The following is a 22,184-nucleotide window of genomic DNA, read 5'->3' as shown; positions in this document are numbered from 1 at the left end:
TCTGAGGACCCTTACCGACTTGAGGTATATTAATAACTTACAGGGTAATCGGGGAGTTGAAACATAATTTAAGGGAGCCAACAGTCCAGTTTTATACATCTGAAGAACTTCTACTAAAAAGACAGGCGTTTGTTTATAAGAATGTGTCACCACACCGGGCTAGTAAAAGGAAGTAGGCGTTTAATCGGGACTAGGCCTTTAAATTTAATTTTACAGTAAACACATCTCTAAAAAAGTTTACCCTTAAATCAAAAATATATTATTCCTCTTACCTGTAGTGCAGTTTATTAGTCTAGATTGATCTGGTGTGAGTTGCAGAGTGTTGGAGATATCAGCTGTAGAGATGTCTGTCTTCTCTCCAATGGCACTTGGCTTGTGGTGCTCAAAGCACCAAAAAGTACATTTGAAAAACTCAGCAGTGTCTCTTTCCAGAAACCATGATCGGGTTACTCAAGATAATCCAAAGACCTTCTTGTGAGCAGTTTCACGTGGTAACTATAGCCCCTTTTACACTGCCAGATTTTCGGCAAATGTTGGGCCGTTTTGCCGGCAAGCTGAGAGCGTTTAGACACACAGAGCCAGATTGGCGAGTTGATCCGAGGTGCCCAATTTTCCGCCTCGTAGGGTAGACATATTGGCAGAACCTTTTTGGTTTAAACAGAACGAGGCAGCCTTCCGCAATGGAAGGGGCTGTTAATGACTTGTGGGAGGAGCTGTTGATGACACTGCATGTGCGACCCACTGGCGGTGGATAAACATATCCTTTTTATTCTGCTTTTAATAGTTTCAACATATTGTGAGGCACATTGGTTTCACTTCTGATATTGTCATAAGAGGATATGTCAAATTAGATGATATATGAGAAAAGCAGAGCTCCTTTCACAACATTTAAATCAAGTCTGCAAATAAATTCTCAATCAACATGGCTACAAGGCTAATAACAGCAAAAAGATGTGGGTCAGCCCAATAATAGTGAACCTGAAAAAGAAGCTGTACAGAAATACTAGAAACAATAGCAATGACCCTGCAAATTATTTCAAATGCAACTCATTAAGGCAATAGACTTTAGCCTTTAAGCAGCCATAGAGAGATGACCTCATTCCTGCAGCGATCTTGCAAACAGGGAGAGCACTTCCTATGGCACTTCACATTGGGAGATCAAAGTGGGCTTCAAGCACCTTCCAAAGCACTTATTCAGCAGATCAAAGGAATCCCACTGAAACACGGACATGTTCGTGCCTCCAGGAGAAATCTGTTGCCATTTCTTCGAACAATAAAAGCTTTGAGAGCTCACATTGTGTGGTCGGGGAAACAGACTGGGGGCTACCCTGAAGGCTGAGTAAGTAGTGAACCTACTTGTGTTTGGGCAGCAACAGGCCTGGTCCTGTACAGCTCAGTACATAGAGCATAACACAAACTCTGCCAGGGCTGGTGATTCGATTGTTGCTAGAAACACCCAAATGGAAAAAATTTGCAGTCACGATACAGTCACACGAAAGACCATGCAAGCCCACAGAACTCTGTGCAAGCCATTGCTGTGTGTATTTGATGTGGTGTTGCTAAAAGATTGCAACCATGCTTTCCCCTGTTCTAACTAGTAGCGCTGCAGGGAAACCTTCTTAATTATCTGAAAGGCTTGTGAGACCAATGCATTTTTAATCAGAGCCTGTGTTGGTATAGCAGGTGTTGAGGGAGGAGGGATGAAATGGGTGAGTTAATTGTCACTCCACAACCCGATAGCTTTTGTAGACCCATTTGTCCCTGCCAAGCCAGATTTACCATTCATCTCAGTTTGCCCTTCCCCACCCACAATATCTGAAGGTGTTTTTGTCTTGCTCTTTCAAACTGATGACTGGACAGATAAACAACAAAAAAAATTAAACTTTCTGTCTGCCTTTTCATGGCTTTAACTCTCCTCCCCATATCTAGCAGGTGTTTTTATCAACTGACTTTTCTCCAATGTCAGCTCACTGGTGGAAATCTCCACACTCTCCCACTGCAGTGGCATTATCTTTTTTCCTGGCAATATCTAAGTTGAGCCCCTACCTGTTTCCCACTTGGTCTCGATAACAAAACAATAGTGGGAACCAGAAATCCCCCTCGCTTCACTGATTCTGCCAAATCCGTGCTCTGACATTTGCAAAGTCTGAGCGCTGCCGAACCGAACAATCCCACTCAATGCCAATTAGAGTCTGTCTCGGCTGGTTCTCAGCCAATCAATTGGACAAAGTGTGTTTCCTGGGTAGCACTGTGGTGGGTGTGTATGATTGGCTGTACTGCAGGTTAGTGACAGGCATCCTCAAACCCGGTCATGCCTTTGCAGGATATCAAGCGTGCATCTGCTGGAGCAAAATGGTGTCCGGCTATTTTTCAGTCCAGAAGGAGCATATGGCAAACAATGATGTGGGCATAAGTTTGCCATAAGTTGCACAAGCCTCTAGGGGAGAAAGTACCAAGGCACCATCTGCCAAATTGAAGAATTCCCAATTACAAAACACTGGGTAAATTATTCATCACACCACTCGCAATAACAACCACAAGATTCACAAGGATGGAGGTGTTGAAATCAGTGAAAATGTTGAAGGATGTAAAAATTTTAAAGCTTTTCATGCAAAGAACAAATACAAATTTGAATGAGATTAGATTAACATTTCTAAATCTGCCTGAAGTGAAACAGAAGCTCATAACAACTGTGACTTAAATTAAAGTAGCTTTAATGCAACATAAAATATAACCACATTTCAATCTCACACAATGGAAAAGTAGCAATTTGTGAGCAGCTGCTTATTTGTAAGCTAAAGGCTATTAAGATAGTACATTTCCGACATTTAATATCAGGAGTGAATTTGAACTTTAACATCAGAAACGTGTTCTGTCAGCATATTATCATTTTTAAATAACAGATGTACTCTTTGTGGGTAAAAAATAATTAATGACACGTTTTGCAGTGTAGGCCAGATGAATGTATTATCACAATGCTGGTCCCAGACTGATTTTGAATGACACAAAAGAGAGCTATGAGGAACAGAGGAAAGAGGAGAGAGAAAAGCCACAATGGGATTCAGTCCCTGGCCAGGAAGGCTGTAAAGTAAATGGAGACAGAATTTTTAACAACTTCTTTAAACACATAGGCACACATAAAAATCTCTGGCAGTTCCTGAAATGTTTCACTTGTGATATCTCACGAGGTCTATAAAGCTTCCCAGTGATAATTTCCTTGTGAGTATATTGGGATGTTAATCATAAAGAAGCAGCTGCTTGGTTTTCCTTGCCCTGCTTACGCACAAAATCATTCACTTGTTTCAGATCTTTAAACATGTAAGACTTAATTTAAGCTCCTTGTTAATTGAAACAGCTGAGTTTAGATCGTCTACACTAAAGATGCGATGAAAATCACACTTGCTGATATCCAGCAAGTAATTACAGCATAAAATGGAGGAAAATCTGAACTGGCATATTGCCTATCACACCATTTGTCTCACACGCAGCCCCGTGAAATAGGGTACCAGCCAAGCTTAAAGCTTTGCAGGTGGCTCACCTCCAGGTATCCTATCGGGGATCAGATGCAAAGGTTGGATCACACAGGTTTTCTTATCAGCCCACACGACCACAAAAGCAGTGGCGGGTAGAGTACTGAAAATCTATACACAAGTAAAAGTAACTCCCATCAAAAATAACCAAGTAAAAGTTAAAATTACAAAACACCAACACTGTGTTTTGATTTTTATGTTAACAATACAGCTAAGTTAAATAAAAATAAGTTTTTATGTGTAGCATTTTGTGTCACATGCATATGGCATATGATGCAGATTTGGTGTAAAAGCCTGTTCATGATTGATTGAAATAGGGAGGCAAAACAAGATTTTGCATAGCGCCCCAAGAAAACTAGATGCAACACTGACGCAGCTGTCGTGGGGAGACAAGCAGCACGTTGCCAAGGATAAAATGCGATGGGGAGATCTCACTGCAACTTCGAGTCCCAGAGGGGATGAAGAGGATTCAGTAAGTTAGTAAGTGGTAAAGTGATTCTTTTATTTGTTCACTCATTAACTGGTAAGGCTAATATTCATACCCGAAAGCTTATGTCATAACCAATTTCATTTTCATCGCCGTTCGTTGAAACATTGTAACATTCCACTAGGCTACTGTGGTTTTAGAAAAATACATTTTTCAAAAATCCATGATGCTTTAGGCCAAGTAAGGGGGCAACTTTGGCCGGGTGGGCTAGTTTGCATTTGGGGTGCTCTTTGCGTGCTCTCCCCCTACACTCAATCCTCACATTTAGAGCAGATTATTTGTAATGACAGTACAAATGGCAAATGTAGTGAAGCAAAAAGTAGATTACTGGTCCAAAAATATATAAGAGTAAAGAATAAAAGTACAGTTTAAAAGAAGCAACATGAAATGTATTTGTTCCATAAAAAATACACTCCTGTGGGTAACCTGTAATACATAACTACCCACCCCTGCACATAATTGACCTATCGCTAAGCCCTGCCCTCAAAGTCGATGAGCCAATCACAGTGCGTATAGCCATTCCCATTCACTCGGACATTCTCTGCCTGGACGTCCATTGAAATGCATTACAGAAAGTCAGTTTTGTTCGGTTTCATGAGCCTTTTCTGAGATTTGAAGTTTAAAAATGGTCAAACGGTGTGCATGGGGTACATGCAACTCATGCAACAAGGTATCCTGAGAGGCTGGGCGACGAGGTGAATGTCTTACCCTTTCCTAAACCACATGTCAACCGAGAAAAGTGTCTCCTTTGGATAAAGTTGTGCGGTAACGTTAGACCACAACATCAACTCAACGTGAATTAACAATGATGTCTACATCTGTTTTAAGGTAAGTCAACATTGTGTTTGAGGCAACATATTGTCACTTTGCTGGAAAGAAATATAAAGTTATCTTATACATCTCTAGCTAACGTTAGCTAAAGCTAGCCTAACGTTAGCTCCTAGCTGCATTGTTCATCATGTCACCTTGTTTGCTGGGAGTTCATTAGCCTATTTTGTTCTAGTTTTGTACTTTGGAGATAACAAAGAGATGACAAAGGTTGGCAAACATTATGCTGAATGATTCAGTGTAAATACTGAATGTTGATATTTTGTACGAGTGAGTGGAGAGGTCGTGGCTTAGCCATAGGTCAGTTGGACTGAAGTAGTTTATTACTCCCCATACTTGAGTTTATTGAAGGGCTGCGCCCTCTAGTGGCTGCAGTAATTACTACAGGAGCCGAGGAGGAAGTGACATGATGTAGGATAAAAAGCAACAAAGTCAATTTAATGTGTAAACATCAAAGAAGCTGGTATGTGGTGGACAGGAGGAGTGGTGTCTGTGTTCAAAAGTCAAGATTGACCTCTTTAAAAAAAAAAAAAACGTAGCCTATTAGGCTAGTTTGTGTGGCATGCTATACTACTTACTTATCTGACATGTCGTATTTGACATATGTCATGAGAAGATGTTACATTGCCTTAGTGACAAAAATACTGTAAATCCGACGGCCTGCCCACAGGCTCTCCTAAGGTCATTTTTATTATTATGATATGTAAATCAACTGCTGTGTTCGTTATTATCAAAGTCGTTTTGTCTTATGACCTATCATTTGAGAGTTACACTCCTTGCTTCTGTCAGACAAAAACAAACAGTCATTACTCACCTATGAAGCGCTATCATAATCCAGACCGAATTACAGCTAACATAATTTCCATTTTGTCTCTCAAACACTGTCAAAGGTCCAGACAATCTAAGTCCAGTAAAATATTAAGTCTAAACACATTACTACATCCACAGATATCCAAAACTGCATTTGAAGTTTTTTTTGGAAGTCTGTGGAAATTGACCTTTTCTGTCGTTTAGGTATGAGAGAGCGTTGTTTCGTACCCAATATGTGAATGCAACCCAGTCAGAACAGAAGTTCAAACAAATTAATTTACCATGTGGCAACCAGCCACATCTCCTGTGTATTTAATGTAAATAAATGTGACTTGCTGCTTATTATTTTAATTTCTACTGCTGTAAGAGCCTGTTAGACAGTGAAGCCTGCGTGAAAATAATTGTAGAGGCAAAATCCTCACGGCAGTGCTCAAAGTAAAAGCATGTTCTATCATTGTGAACCTGATATTATTTATTGTCCTCTTTGGGGGAAACTTGTATTGGGCCTCATGTAAGTGTAGATTATCTCTAATTAAAAGCCAAGTAAATATACAACATTAACAAATTACAAACACAATGAATGAGCCTATACAGGCATACACACATATACACACACATATATCTGCACACTACACAATTCACTCATCCCAAACACAAGTACATTCTCAAGTGGCATTAAAGACATTTTGCACAACCCCTGAGGCCAACAGCACATTATCTTTGCTCTAATGTAGCTTGACTTCCATAAGTATATGAACATTTATAGCAGCTTAGCTCAAGCGCAGGATCCCTGAATGTTTTACCAGGTGGTAAAAGCTAAGAATAAACCGCTCATACTACACAGTCCATCTTCTGCCACTCATGGCTATAGGTGTTTTGACCCACAAGGGATATAATGTAGGAAGGTGCAATGTTAGTGTTATTGGTGTTTGAATGAGGCACATCTGCCGGATAATCTCATTGTCTTCTTCAGGGTTTTATTTCATCACAAAACTTTATTGGAAACATGAATTTTAAAACATCCAAACTGTAGTCAATGCAGCACTGTGCAATACTGTGATATTGTGTTTTCTCATTGCAATATCATCAATTTAATATGAGCATATTCCCTGTCTACACTATTATACCCTTGTGATGTGTGGGAGCAGTGTTGTTTGCCACGAGACAACATTATTTGCTGCCAGAAAATCAGAAAAAGACTTTAGCAAGTCAATAATTCCCAGAGCAAAAGACCACACTGCAGGTTGCTGGACAACCACAGAGAACTTTGACAACATGAAAATAATAACCTGTTGTATTGCACATCACAGGTTGGCAATTTGCTATTTTGTCCAGCTTGAGTAGCCAAGCTAAAACTCATTTTTCTAAACGCATCTCTAATAGCCCACATACAATGAAGCTGCAATTTGTCAAACATTGAATGGACCTTCAAGGACTCTACAGGCTGCAGCCATGAATGTCTGTGTCTCTGCCTCCTCTCCTTTGATGTGGATGTGATTACGCAGCTGAATCAATGGGACAGATAGAAAGCGAGAGCAAGTGGCTCATTCCCCATCTGTGCAAATGTCATCCTCGACTGATTGTACTGTAGATGCACTCTTGATTAGATGAGAGGATCGATACAGTGTTTTTTTCCCCCTGCAATGCAGGTTATCATTCAGACAGTACAAATGGGGGGGGGGGGGGGGATAATGTTTCCTCTACTGGCAATTGTCGATCTGTAACTGAAAGTTTTCATTTGAGAGCATGCTTTCAGAGCGGCATTAACCCTGCTGCTGGGATGGGATCACATCTAAAGAGCAAAGTATTACATATGAAATACACTCAGGGTTCAGCTTTCAGTGATTGTTTTTTCACCATCTTGTTCAAATCAGCAGCACATAGGCCTTTTTCTGTCCTGTCTATCATGGTCATTGTGTTATTGTCATTATTGTAGATCTCAACAGAAAAAATCAGCAGAATTCACTGTAGCATGTCTGCAAATTCCTCTCAAATGTCACCAGTTTAACAAAGAATACATTATTACTTTTAACTAGGGATGCACCAATATGGGTTTTTTCAACCGATACCAATATCCGATAATTATCTGCTTCTCATGGCCAAAAACTGATACAATAACCAATGATTTCACATTTTTGTATTTTAAATGGAAGTGTATAACAGCCAGGTAACGATACAAATAATCGCTAACTGTAGCATCACATGGCTAGCGGTTATTAATAAATTTCAGTTCAGTTCAAATTAAAGTTCAGTCAAAGGCAGAACTAAAGGCAAACACACTGGCACACCCGCACAGAAACAGTCAACAGCCTGTTTCCACCAAACACTTTCAGTATGGTACCTTTGGAACCAAAAGTAGCCTTCAGACATGGTACCCAGACCCTAGCATTTCCACTGCAAACCATACCCTTAAATGTGGGCGGAGTTACTGTCACTCACTGCTCCATCCAGCCTTCACTGGATTTCCTCATTATCAGTGACACAGAGGGAAGTCTGCACCTCCTTTACCGCTCACAGAACGAGGCTGCATGCCAACATTTTCAGAACAAAATAAAACAGCCTGCAGTGAGAGTCTCTCTCCATGGGATATTCAGAAGTAGCAGGTTTGTGCATTTATCCTTCTCAGGCAAGCTCAGGGGTTTAGTGTTGCCCTCAACTCAACCCTTTTTTTTTTTACTCAGAGTGAGGATTAGAATATATGCAGTGTGTTAGGTACCCCAACAGAGGGGGTACCAAAAATGGTAATGGTACAGAACGGTTCCATTAGTCTCTATAAACAGACTCTACATTCACTGAATGTGAGATCTTGCCTCCGGAAGAAGAGCGGAAGAGCCCTGGTTTCCAGTTGTAGGCTGTTTGTAGTCCACGTGATATTGACCAATCATGTTTCAGCCAGCTGCAGTTGTTGCCAGGTTAAATGGTCCGTGCGGTGAACTAACGAGGCAGAACATAATTGGCGTCACTGCAAACTCTGAATCCATCACAATGGTTCAGCATATTTACTTAAATATAAACGGAAGTCGGAAACGGAAATTCGCCTCCTCCGCCCAAATCAAACCAGAATGCCAAAAAATCGGGGGTCTGCCCCCAGAGGCTGTATCGCTGTCTGCCGGAAGTCAGACGCTGAATACAGCCGATGGGTTCCGAGAATGCGGTTCCATTGGTACCATCCACAACTTTTTGCAGTGGAAATAGAAAAAAAGTGTACCGAACTGAACAGTACCCTACTGTACTGCTCAGTGGAAAAGGGGCTAATGTGTCCGTGGCGAGCTTACTGTAAGACAGCTGTAAGCACAGACTGTAAGAATAATGGAAATAGCTACTCTGACATCACCCTTTGGTTTGTTGACCTTTGTTTGTCCGTGTAGCGAGGGATGACTTCAACCTGAGGATGCTATCCACATACAGCCTGTCACTCAAAGTGGCCTCGCCCTTAATTATGCATAACTTTAAGCCTCAATAACATGTAAATGGTAGGTTGCATAAAAATTCACCCCCGAGCAGTTGTCATGAGACCAAAACCCACTTTTTGCACCAGACTGTAAACATGTTAATTTCTGCTGTAAAGCTGGACATTTGTACCTGGGAGTCTATGGGGCATGACTCGCTTTTGGAGACAGCCTCAAGTGGCCATTAGAGGAACTGCTTTTTTTAGCACTCCTGTTTTGGCTTCATTTTTCAGACCCAGAGGTTGCCGCTTCGCTGTAAGCTAGCTCAATGCCCAGGTACAATTAATGCATAGGCTGTTTGAAGTGAACAAACAATTTAGCCATATTCATGCAAATGATGCAAGGCACATTTTCCTGCTTCCTGTCTGAACACACCTGAAAAGTTTACAGCCATACTAACGGCTCTGCAAGGCTGTATTTAGACACAGTGGTGCTTTAAACTACATGGTCACATAGGTATGCTGACATGCTCACAATGACAATGCTTGAATGTTGTTCAGCAGAAGTCGTTTTTGCTACGCCTACAGCAGAGACTGCTGGGAATGTCATGAAATTTAAATTTTGACCTAATGATACAACATGAACAGTCATTGAATTGAGTTATAACAATTTTTCGAGTAGTAGTAGGTAGTAAGAATGTCTGAACCAAACTTCATGGCAATCCATCCAATAGTTGTGCCATAGGTGCAAACCTCATTGTAGTGCTAGATGAAAAGCCAAGGGATCACCACAGTTATTAGGATACATCCTCTAGGAGCCGTGAATGTCTCTATGTCACTGTGAGTGTATTTCTCAGACACAAAAGATAGCAGACACAGTGGAACATCTACATTCTATTATTTGGGATATTTCAATATTTTAGTATCTTAGAAACCTAGATATGCCCATACCCTGTTATCATTCCTCCCTTTTTTAATCTGAGTATGTAGTCGCACATCTCAGTAAGCATTTTCAAGTAGTACATTTTTAATAATAAAACGTTGAGTTTATTTCTGTGCTTCAATTCTCAGACTCTCAGAGTTTACACTACCCATATAAACGTTAAGTCTTACAATTATATATATAACCATGCTTGAATCATCAGTCTGCTGCACTATTTTTATACATAAATGCTGGAAAACAGTGAATGAAAGAACTTGTTGACATGGTTTGCATTTTTCCTGTTATCTTTTGCTTTGTCGAATCTTGTTTATCAATCTGAAGGTCCTGTTGTACTGCTGATACTATCACCCTGATAACAGCAAGATAGCTGAAAGGATTTAGTGAATAAAGCATGACGTGCTGGGAGAGAATTGTGCAACCTGTTTTAATTTTGATGGACTTGCATTGAACCTGACACAGCTCTAAGCCTGCATGTTCTCAGAGTTTAAAATTGTATGGCTGACAGTAAACAAAGGCAGATCAAACACATTATCCCCACAGCCCTGACAGCAGATACCTCCATCTTTCAGTCTTTAATTAATTCAACCTTAACTATACTTATTTTGAGGAGCTTTGGATTGCAAAAGTGGCGTAATCTCAACTTCAATGACAACCAACACCAAGTAGTTATAAAGAACACGCACATCGTCCACCCCGCCTTGCCTGAACTGGCACAGCATGAAGACAAAGTGATCACTCTTTCATCGGGTATTTTCTTTGAGTGCTACCTCAACAAGTTCAGACTTAGTTCACCTCTTTCTCTGATACCTTTTGTACACTCTACTGACATTAGGTGCTACGATTGAGTGCCAAGCTTACAATCAGTCTCCTCACCTTCTCATGACAAGAGGTAGTTTTTTCTGCCATATGATATCAAGACAGATTGGGCTGAATTTTTGTGGCTGCCCTGCTACAATTTGCTTTTTTGCCAACCTTGAAGTTTGCTTTGTAATTCCTTACACTTGCAAAACATATTTAAAATACACAATGGCACAAGCAATTGGGCACCATGAACTATCTCAGGCCATATGTCCATTTACATTGTTGACATCTGTACATTCCTCGTTTCCTATTGACTTACAATAACCGTTATCTCCCACAACTTCAGTATCCTGTAAGATGCATCACTTCCTGAAACTCTCTCTTAAATAAAGCTTACAATTATCGTCAGTACGACTCATACAGGAAACACTAGCGTAGCCTTATCCATCTGCAGATGGCCAGCTGCAAAAACTTTCCAGGCTAAGAAAAAGATATCACTATCTTTGTAAACAAACCAAAGAGAGTGAGTCACGAAGACATGGGACAAAACTACCTCCCTAATTAGTGTCCTTGTTGGTGTCATTCACCCCCTGTGCAACACACGGAATATTCATCCTATTACGTGTCAACATTTGAAAGATTAAAGCTTCCTGTAAGCTACAGAGAGACACTAATAATGTATCCCCAGCTGCAGACTCCTTTGTCCACGCAATGCTCTGACAGATACAACACACTGTGCACACAGACAGATGAAGACACATTTGAACAAAAGGCTTACTTTTGTCTGTTTTTGCCCCTGGAGTAATTAAGTAACATCCCCAAAACAAGAAAGTACACAAGTTACACAAGCACCACATGAGCTGAATTTAACCAACCACCACAACCACAGTGGTTAAAGTATTCTGAAAGTAAGACCTATGAAATAGCATCAAGTCTTCCTTTACATTAGTCTGATCTTTACATACAGCATTCCCATCAGTGTAATTCAAAGCATTAAACATTATCCACAGTATCAAGACCAATCAACTGCTGTCCAATCTAGACCAGCCTTGTCTGAAAGATCAAATGTGAGTTAAAAATTTTGAACATAACTACAATGCTTTAATCAGACCAATCTAGATTAAGACTGGTTTATTCTATCAAAATGCATCATCCTTCCAACTCAAACCTGAATTTAAAAAAAGGACAGAATTTAATTACTTTCCAACACAAGCCGTGCCATGTCATAATTCCGACATCCCATTATTTCGACATCCCATTATTCCGAAAATTACCCATTGTTCCGAAATCTCAATGTTTCAAAATCCCATTGGTTCAACCATATTAAACCCATTGTTCCGAAGTCCCGTTGTTCCGAAATCTCAATATTGCAATGCAAAAAGTTGAAAAAGCAAGCAGCAAGGGAAAGCAGCAAGAGACCGTGTTGTCGTGTTTTTTACTGTTGCCATGATGACAACGGTCGCCCTGTTTTGAGGAAGTAGAAACGATGTTGAAAGTTATAATTTTAACCCAAACCATGATCTTTTCCTAACCTTAACCAAGTAGTTCTTTTGCCTAAACCTAGCCAGACCTTTACCATGAAACAGTTATTTTTTAACAATGAAAAATGAGATTTCGGAACAACGGGACTTCGTAACAATGGGTTTAATAGGGTCGGAACAATGGGATGTCGAAACATTGAGATTTCGGAACAATGGGTCATTTTCGGAACAATGGGATGTCAGAGTAATGGGATGTCGGAATTATGAGCAGACCCCCACAAGCCTTCCCCCTAGGAGCCGGTGTTTGGACGCATGTGAAACCAAGTGAACTTAGAGGCATTTTAAGGTACATTGTCACCATGTTTCTTTTCCTAAACATAACCACAGTAACTTAATGTTAAGTATGTTGCGTCATTCATAGGATATCATACAAACTGAGGATACATTGCTACAGTTTCTTTCATAACTGATATTTCAATTTTTATAGTTCAATCAATTATGCTTTTGGTTTCTTTTAATAATCAATAAATGGATAAGTATTTTAAGTGTCAGAAAAATATCAAATATCCATCCAGAATCCAAGGTAGGTATATTCAATTAAAAATGAAACAATATAGCGAAGCTGGAACCACAGAGTGTTGGCAGGTTGACTTGATTAATTATGATTCATCAATTATCAACAATGTTGCTGATTAAGCTTTTGGTGATAGACTTGATTAATCAGCTAATTGTTTCAGCCCTAATGACATGAGCTGTTTATCACATTACGTTCACATCATCTTACGTTACCTAGCACCTGGCACAATAGCATAAAATCATGAGTAAGGTGGCAAATATTTCTCGTTTTGGAGTGATCTAACAAGTGTTTTATAAAGGGAACATTCAGTAATTGAAGAGTAAAGGAGTTTTTGAGACACAGCATGAGTCTGTTCGAAAACCTGCCAGTAATTTCCTATTTTAAGCTGTGAATTACACTCTAGGTCACTAAAATACCAACATTTCAGTCCAGAGTACATGGCGTGAGTGTAGAAGCTATGGAAATGCTGAATGTTTCTACCTGACTCTGTCCATGCAGATAAATGCTAACCTACTGTTTTTTTTGTTTTGCAGCCCCATGATTCCAACACTAACATTACATCTTTGAGCTCATTTGTATCCAATTGGTCTGGTTTATCATGATCAGCCGATTGCCCGCGAGCTGTCCTATCTTCTCCTGCCACTGAACAAATAAGATGGCAGAGAGATTTCTCGGTTGTCGGTTTGGGAAATGAGTCAGCTCTCAAACTGCCCTCAGTTCTGAGGCACCCCTGCTGTAGCTGCGAAAGAAAAAGCTAACTTAACCATTTTGTCAAGTTAGCGGAGAAATGACCAAGGAGACAGTATCCTCTCTCTATATATAGAGGCGAGGAAGTATCCTTTGCCAATTTCTACAGGCGTCAGTACACAGGACACACAGATTAACCTGTGGCCCATGCTCCTCCGAGTGCATTTGTCATCTCCGCCACTGTGTCAGCCTCGAAAGGACAGGTATTTCCTCACACAGGGACACATATCTTCAGCATACTGCAACATAGTCAGCCTTTATCTGGAAGTAGGATACTAGATTTATAGGTATGATGCTCAGAAACAATTTCCTCAGCACAAAGTCTTCTATGCATCTATGTTCTACATATGATAAATCACATGTTGAAATGCTACAGTCTTACAGTCTGTTGTTTGCTGTGTATTGTTCAGAACATTGCTTAGAGTTCACTAACTCAGCGGCCATGTTCTTATCTTTTTTTCATTACACCACTCACACCCAGAAAATACAGTCAACTAGCACTCTAAACTAGCAGCCCTGCTGTCATGTTATACAACAAGGTGTCCTTTATTTTATTTTCTGCAGCAGATGATTCAGCAGGACTTTTGAACTCTACAGTCTGTATCACACTATAGTTGTTTCACACAAACAAAATCCCGAAGTGTTCCCAATCCCAATTTAGATTACATAACGTGAGTGTCAGAATGAGTCCATGGCGCCCACTCAGCTGTGGGACACCCATATTCAGGTGTGCATTCATATACACTATCAGTGCATATGTTATTTATCAACTCAATGGGAAAAGACGCTACAATTGTTGAGACAGTGTGAGGAAAAGACAGAGACTACAAACACATGAAAAGCACACAACCACTGTATGAGCTGAAGGTGTTACCTTAAGCAGAATTCAACCTTTTGCCTCTGAGAAGTGATGCTGTGTTGGAAGCAAGCTGGGAATATCAAGACTCGGCCACAAGCTCAGTGGGATTCAATCAAGTCTGTTTTTCCATTTTGAAACAACACCCTATAGTGAGATTCTTGGTGATGTACAAGGCAGTTATGATCAGGATGGTGAGAAAATGCTTGACAAAGATTGAAAGCCTCTTTGAGGGCTGTTGTTTATGGGCACAACATGTGCTTTGTTCCAGCAAAGATTACATATGTCTTGGTGTTATTATGACTCACCCATCTTATTTTCACCACTGGCCATTTGTATTTAATCCATGCAGCCTACTACAGCACAGAAAGCAGGCGTGACAAAACAGATGTTCTGAGACTATTTAGTGTTATGACAGAAATAAGTGCTGTATACTACATCCCAGCCTTCAAGGGGTTAAATGCAAGGTCTAAGGTCTATAGAAGGCAAGCCCAAGTCCTATCAAGTAGATCAATGGCAAGTCCAAGTTCTGTATCAAGTCTTTAGAGAGCAGGTTCAAATAAAGTCTCGAGTCTTTTGAGGTGAAAGTCCAAATCATGACTCAGGTCTTTCGAGGTAAAAGTCTAAATTAAGTCTCAGGTCTTTAGAAGTGAAAGTTAACTCATGTCTCAACTCTTAGGAAGCAATAGTTCAAGTCATGTCTCAGCTCTTTTGAAGTGGCAGTCCAAAACGTGCCTCAGGTCTTTAGTGGCAAAAGTCCAAGTCATGTCTCAGGTCATTAAAGGGAAAGTCCAAGTCATGTCTCAGGTCATTAAAGGGAAAGTCCAAGTCATGTCTCAGGTCATTAAAGGGAAAGTTCAAGTCATGTCTCAAGTATTAAGAGACCAATGTCCGAGTCATGTTCAGGTATTTAGAATGAAAGTAAAAGGCATGTTTCAAGCCCTCAAGGTGAAAGTCCAAGTCATGTAACAGGTCTAAGTCATAAATCAAGTCTTTGAGGTGAAAGTCAATTTCATATATCACAGGCAAAAGTTCAAGTGATGTCTCAAGTCTTTAGAGACAAAAGTCCAAGTCATGTATCAAGTCTTAAGAGATGAAAGTCCAGGTTATCTCTCAAGTCTTAAGAGGCAAAAGTTCAAGTCATGTTTCAAGTATTTGAGGTGAAAGTCTGAGTCATGTATCAAGTCTTTGAGGTGAAAGTCCAAGTCATCTCTCAGGTCATCAGAGGCAAAAGTCCTAGTCATGTTCTAGGTCTTTAGAGGGCAAGTTCAAGTAAAGTCTCAAGTCTTTAGAGGTCAAGTTCAAATGGACTCTCTGGTCTTCTGAATTGAACGTCAAATCAATGTCTCAGGTCTTAAGAGGTGACAATCCAACCTATGTCTCAAGTCTTCAGAGGGCAAGTTCAAGTCAAGACTCGAGTCTTTTGAGGAGAAAGACCAAGCCAAGTCTCAGGTCTTTAGATCTGAAGTTCAAGTCAAGGCTCAAGTCTTTAAAAGTAGGGTCTGGAGGATTTTCCATTTGCTGTTTGTAAACACACATTCAAATTTGGCCCCTCCTATCAGGCTCAACTCTCCCAGGTGTACGGAGCCCGGAGGTACGGAAGAAGGCTTCACAGAAGAGGTTCAGGCAAGGCTCGTGCTGGTGCATGCTTGGACATGCACGGGTACGGCACCTGCGCTCTCTCATTGGCTGGGGAAATCTCCTCCCAGAAGCAGTCCGAGCTCACAAAAACATCAGAATACAGTTAAAGGGCAGGAGCTCTGCAAACAGAGTCACCACCACACATGAGTAGAAGCCCATAGGTGATGATTAAGCAGGATTTCATTTGTATATGTCTGTATTTTGTTTTGTTTGAAAATCCTCCAGATCCTACCCTTAAGACACAACTTGTGAGTCAGAGATAAAGTTTTTGTCCAGTCTATTAATGCATCATATAGTAATTACAATAGCATTAGCTCTAGTAGTGAAAAAATAACCATAACCGCAAATCAAGCTTCACTGGCAGCTCTTGTGAACATAGTTTAACAGTTGACAGCTGACCTTTAGTTTGTCTAACTTATTCAAGACTACACCTATGAACAAATTGACAGTACTAGTTTAATTCATTTCAGATCTTACGGCCACGACACACATTTTTATTATGTTCAAACAACTTGGTATTCACTGTGTTATTAATTAGTATGAATATTTTTACAGTGTGCTGTGGAGTGCTGCCCATTCTGCAATTTGGATTTGGAGTTGCTGCTACAACTGCAAGTGTGCACTAGGTTACAAAGACATCCCTATTGTGTTATTAATTATTCATGACAGTTTGGAAGAGTTCCAAAAGATACAGCTCCACATTCAGTAGTATTTTCAATATTTATGGGTCACAAAGTCATGTCTCCTTATCCTATTACCTTCAAGTCTCAAATCAAGTTGAGTCTCACAGCAGTCCTCATTTTGCAACTCATGTCCGACTCATGCTCAAGTCTCAAGTCTACCGCTGTAATTGCACGTAATCACTAGGGTGGATTAGTTGGGGACAACAAAGACTGCAATAGTCAGTCATAAGAAAACCAACTGAGGAATAATTAAATGAGTTGCCACAACAAACAGAAATATAAATTAAACTGGAAAAGTGACTCAACAAATGTCACGCACTGAAGGCAGAGACTGAACTCAAATAGAAAACGGGAGTGGGTATGTATGTGTACAAACAGAAAACACAGAAAAGTGAATTGCATCATTCAGAGAAAACTTCATAGTGTTTGATTCATTAATAGTCTGTATTATTATGCCGGTGTCGCCCCTAGAAAGAGCTGCTGCTTTTCCTGCTGTGAAATTCCTTCAGGTAAGATTCATGTTGAGACAAAGCAGACATTTTCTCATTAAAAAAACTAAAGGCCGGCATGCTGGTAAGTGCAGAAAACATTAGGTAACACTTAATTGGCAAGGTAGAGAAGTGTCTACACTTTCCAGTTATAGGTGTGTTCATCTAATGAAGTCAAAATAGTTTTTAGTGACAGTTTAGGCGAGCACTTTTCTGAAGTCTACTCCTTATTGCAAACGCTAATTAAGATGGCACATGCTGCACAGTTTCCTTTCTGTCTATGGCCTGAGGCTCCCTAATAAAAGGACCACTTCAAACAGCAAGTGAGCATCTAATTAAATTTCTCCACAAATTAATGAGACACAATGTTTACTCCTCCATGAGACGATTAGTGAAGCTACTAAGACCGTGCAGCAGTGATACTGATGTTGAGTTTCAAAGGGGCCCAGAGAGTCCCTTACTGTTTCACCTCTCAAGAGCGCCTAAATGATATGCAAATAGAAAAAGCTAATGTTCCCCTATGAACAAAACCCTGAGCTAGTAGCTCAGATCGCCTCTATGTATTTACCTATGGCTTGCATTATCATCTCTGATGGATGCTAACTATAATTGCCAAATGGTAATGCCTTTTTACAGTAATGCCTGGAGGCTGAGTTTTTGTTTTGGAATATTAAAACAGCATACTGTATTTGTCCCTATGTGCTTTAAGGTCAAAAATCTAAACGTGTGTTGTTTGCAAATGTTAACCATCAATAAATGTCAGCTGATGGCTTGTGGGAAACTGGAGCCCCTTACATGCAAACTATGTTCAACGCTTACTTAAGGAAAGACGATAGGAATACTCAACCTTCGAAAGAATAAAGACTGAAAACACTTGAATTCATATATGTTTTGATAAGATGCAAATATTACACAAAACATGCGACGCCTGCTCTTACATCACAATAGCGTTACGCCTTAGTACACCTCAATATTTACCATTATTTCAAGGTAACATAAAAACAAATCTACCTCCACTTTGCTGTTTTGTCTAAGGAGAAGAACACCCTTTCAAGTTGTCTTTCTGATGGAAACTTAACTGTAGCTCACTTGTCTAATGGATGGGAAAATATGTAACAACAATCAAGTGGATGCTAATTTTATCATGATCAGATTTTGAGGAAGCTGATGAGTGGACATGCCTATCAAAAATCAGTGTAGTACTTTAAGATACAGTAGATCAAACCAAACTCTGATCTTTCTTTATTTCAATCGTTGACTTTTATGTGGGGCTGTAACTAATGACGATTTTTCGGTAGAGCTAGACCAATAAATCAGTCAGGCAGATATGTCAGCTGATATTAGCTCATTTGGTATCAGTGGAAAATGTTGAAAATTACAGCAATGCCACATAGGTTTGAGCTAATTTAGAAACAGTGTCTTCACTACATACTACATACTGCACTGACAGATATTTTGGTCAAAATTAAAAAAAAAAAAAAAATCAAAATAGATTAAATTCTTATGTATGATTTTTTTTTAAAACAAATATTGATATGAGAGTCAGCCTAACAAATCCAGTTTTGATCCAGCTATAATTTTCATGATGTATTTGTTCTTAAGATTAACTTAATCATTTATCAAAATTCAGAATTAAGTAATTCTACTTTAATAAGGCAACAAAGTTAAAATCTACTGACACTGGAAACCTGGCACCACAGCACAACTGTGTAAACGATGATGATGTTAAAGGACATCCAATAACTTTTTAAAATTTAAAAAGCAGACTGCTCAGACTCCTCAGTCCTAACAAAACATCAGCCCCCAAAAATCTGGGTGTTATTTTTGACAAAGACTTAAGCAAAGATACAAGGAAAATAGTCCAGTCATGGTGCTATCAGTTAATATCTTATAAATTAGATCAAATCTTTTACTCAGTAACAGAGAAAATTATGCTTTAATATTCTCCTGCCTCAATTATTATTGTGTTTTATTTATTTGCCTTCACTGTCTTGGTTTCCAATCTCTTTCAGATGTTACTTTTCAGCATTATCAGTCTCAGCCCACCGGCTTAGGTCTAACAATGATTAGCCTCTAGGGCAATAGCCAATATTTTAGGGGCTGTGGTGTAGCCGGATAACAGATACCCAGGCTAAGACTTCCTCTTCTGTGTGCCGGCCATTGTTTACACAACAGCATAGCCTCTGAGTAATCTCTGTTAAATACATCTCCATATTAATGTAGATACATTTTTTAAAAAGCTAATACAAAGTTGAATCATCACCAGACAATGGCTAATGGGTTTCAAGACTTCATTTCAGCCAGTGTGTTCCATCTCTAGTGCTCTCCATATGGTCTGTTTGCCTGCATTCAACCAAATGTGTTTGGTCAATACTACTCAGACGTCACATATAAGGCTTGGCATGGTCTAATAGAATTCCAGGACTAGTGGTTGGTTTGTGAGACTCTCCACTGAAATATCACAAAACTGTCATATGTGTCTGCAGTAGGGACACACGATAATATCAGCACGTCATCAATATCAGCCGATATAGGCTTTAAAATGAAATATCTATCAGCCAACATGATTATTCTTATTTCGCACAATGAATGAATATTACATTCATTTAAAGTATTGTATTTCATGTCTCCATCTGCTGGTGGGCCATTATGAAAAGAGTCTGTATGCATAAGATGATGTTAATTCCACTACAGAAGAGACTTGATGATCACTAAAACTAGCTGGGGAAAAAAGTGAATATATCAATATCGGTATCAGTTATCAGTCAAATCAGTTGTTACATATCGGCATATTGAAAAATCCAATATCACGCATCCGTAGTCTGCAGTGTGCACTGTTCCTGATGAGATCTTTAAAACAGCAGAATACATACACAATGTACAGCGAGTGGGAAAAACCAGGGGAGTCAAAAGGGGCCCACAGCTCAATTTTTGCCCCAAGGCCAAATAGAGGGTTAATCCGGCCCTGGCTAAGATGACCACAATGTAACCAAGCATGAAGTGCTGTCCAAACAAAATATTTAAGACATGCTTTATAAAGTACTTTTAAAAAGAACCACAGGTAGGGGGGTTGCATATGAATATAGCAAAAGGCCTTAACATTGGGGACAAAGTGTGAATATTATATGAACAGGAATTGTATTTACTGTATTTATTTTTAAAATGTTCTAACTAAATTTCACATTTTCTCTCCATAAGAGGATTCTCAGCCTTCATGCTTCGCTATAAATTCTGTTCGTAGACTGTAAACATACTATCCATACAGGGAAATGATGCATAAAGCCAGCTGTATGTCAGTGAGAGATAAGGAAAAACAGACACTGACATTAAAAGCATACAGTGTCAGCCAAGTTCATCACCAAACCTCTCAACTGCCTTCAGCTAGTATCTCAAGACCTACCACACATGGAATGACCTCTCTAGACTTTCCTCTTACCTGCATAGCTTTCATTAGTGAAGTCAGGCCAGTTCAGTATTTGCTCTCAGGAATGGAAGAGTAGCAGAGGAGTATTACAGTTTCTCACCCACTTTGGACCAGACCTGCCTACACTCAGACCTTTCTCAGCTTGTTGAGTATCTGACATCCAATCCCAACAGCCTCATTACCGCCTGCAAGGCTGTTGTTGCGACATGACAGGACAGGAGGAGTGCCAGGCGGTTCAGGTGTGGGTCGTGGCTAGAGAACTGCTGTCAGAGTGGACTTTAGCCCTGCCTGACGCCACAACTCTCCCCTCACTACTAGAGACTTGGAAGGCCTAGAGCACAACACAGCAAACTCTGTAGTGCGTCAGCTGCGGTTTGATATGGAGCAGGATTTATGTGAAAGCACTGGTTAGAATTTGGATCTTGCGTTGTTGTTGTGTGGGGCATTGCACATTAAGATCAATAATTTCTTGAGCCGAACTGATACAGTAGTCCATTTTACAAGCGTAAACCAATTTACCGAGTCAGTTTAAGGGCGCACATTTTCCGTTTGAAAATAACTTTACGCTTTACTGTTGAAAGCCAAATATCACAGCAAGGAATATGGATTTTGCAGCGATGAAAACACAAACCACAAGAAAACACATCATGCAAAGCCCAAACATGAATATACTAAAGCCAGGATATAACATAACACTGTGGGTAAGTACGAACTACAGACTCGGCTCCACTTTACGCACGACTTTCGTGACGAAAACTTTCCCTTGCGCTGTCGTACACCGGCACAGACTGACTGAGAAAACGACGAATATAATCAATATCATCTGCACATACAAATAGTTTTTATTCATAATCATCTTACCTTCTCCGTGTCTTCTGCAAGACCCAAAAGGGGCGACGGTGTAGAGCGAAACGGCGCACAGAATCCACCACTTGTTGTACGGAGCCATGCTGCTGAACGGGTTGACTGGTCCGCGCTGAATGTAAAGTTAAGAGGAAAACTTCATCAAGTTGTAGGGCTGAAGTTGAGAGTGTGAGCGTGGGTGCGTGCGTACTTCCGTTTGATAACACCGTGACTGTCTGTAGGCTCTATGAAATTGGAATTCCCAATAATTTCCTGGAGGGATATTCAAGGAAATAAAATATTCCCCTTGACTCGTAGCGTTTACTGAGAACTTCAATGGAAACTAATCAAGACATATTTTATTATTTATAGTAAGTTATCATATTACCCGCCTTCATTTTGTATCTTTTTTTGCCATATAAGGCGTATGACGTAAATGCTTTAATAATAAAGGGGCTGTGGACAACCTGTAGGTTACAATGGCATCTCAGCAGAAAGCTTGATCCTGCCATTTAGCACGCACACAAGCTCTCTCTTTCTCTCTTTCACACACAGCCTTTTGTGAGCTGATGAACTGTAGCAAGCCAAGCCCCCACGTTGCACCTTTTCAACCATCTCACAGTGATGAGAATTTCTCATCTGCAGCCCATTACCCAG

At 40.0% G+C, this 22,184-nt stretch overlaps 1 protein-coding gene across 1 annotated transcript in view; it reads right to left on the bottom strand.

Annotated features, from left to right (window-relative positions):
- tfpia (tissue factor pathway inhibitor a) overlaps window positions 1-21,726 on the bottom strand; it is a 61,170-nt gene extending 39,444 nt beyond the window's left edge. The window contains exon 1 of the mRNA XM_049594238.1: window positions 21,546-21,726. Within this exon, the coding sequence (XP_049450195.1) occupies window positions 21,546-21,633 (88 nt within the window). The 5' untranslated portion in view covers window positions 21,634-21,726. The remainder of the gene's footprint in view (window positions 1-21,545) is intronic.
- Between the last annotated feature and the right edge of the window lie 458 nt (window positions 21,727-22,184).

The sequence above is a fragment of the Epinephelus fuscoguttatus genome, linkage group LG13 (genome assembly GCF_011397635.1).
Source record: "Epinephelus fuscoguttatus linkage group LG13, E.fuscoguttatus.final_Chr_v1".
Taxonomy (NCBI): Eukaryota; Metazoa; Chordata; class Actinopteri; order Perciformes; family Serranidae; genus Epinephelus; species Epinephelus fuscoguttatus.
The sequence above is the reverse complement of the archived record's forward strand: the minus strand, read 5'-3'. Positions and strand labels throughout refer to the sequence as shown.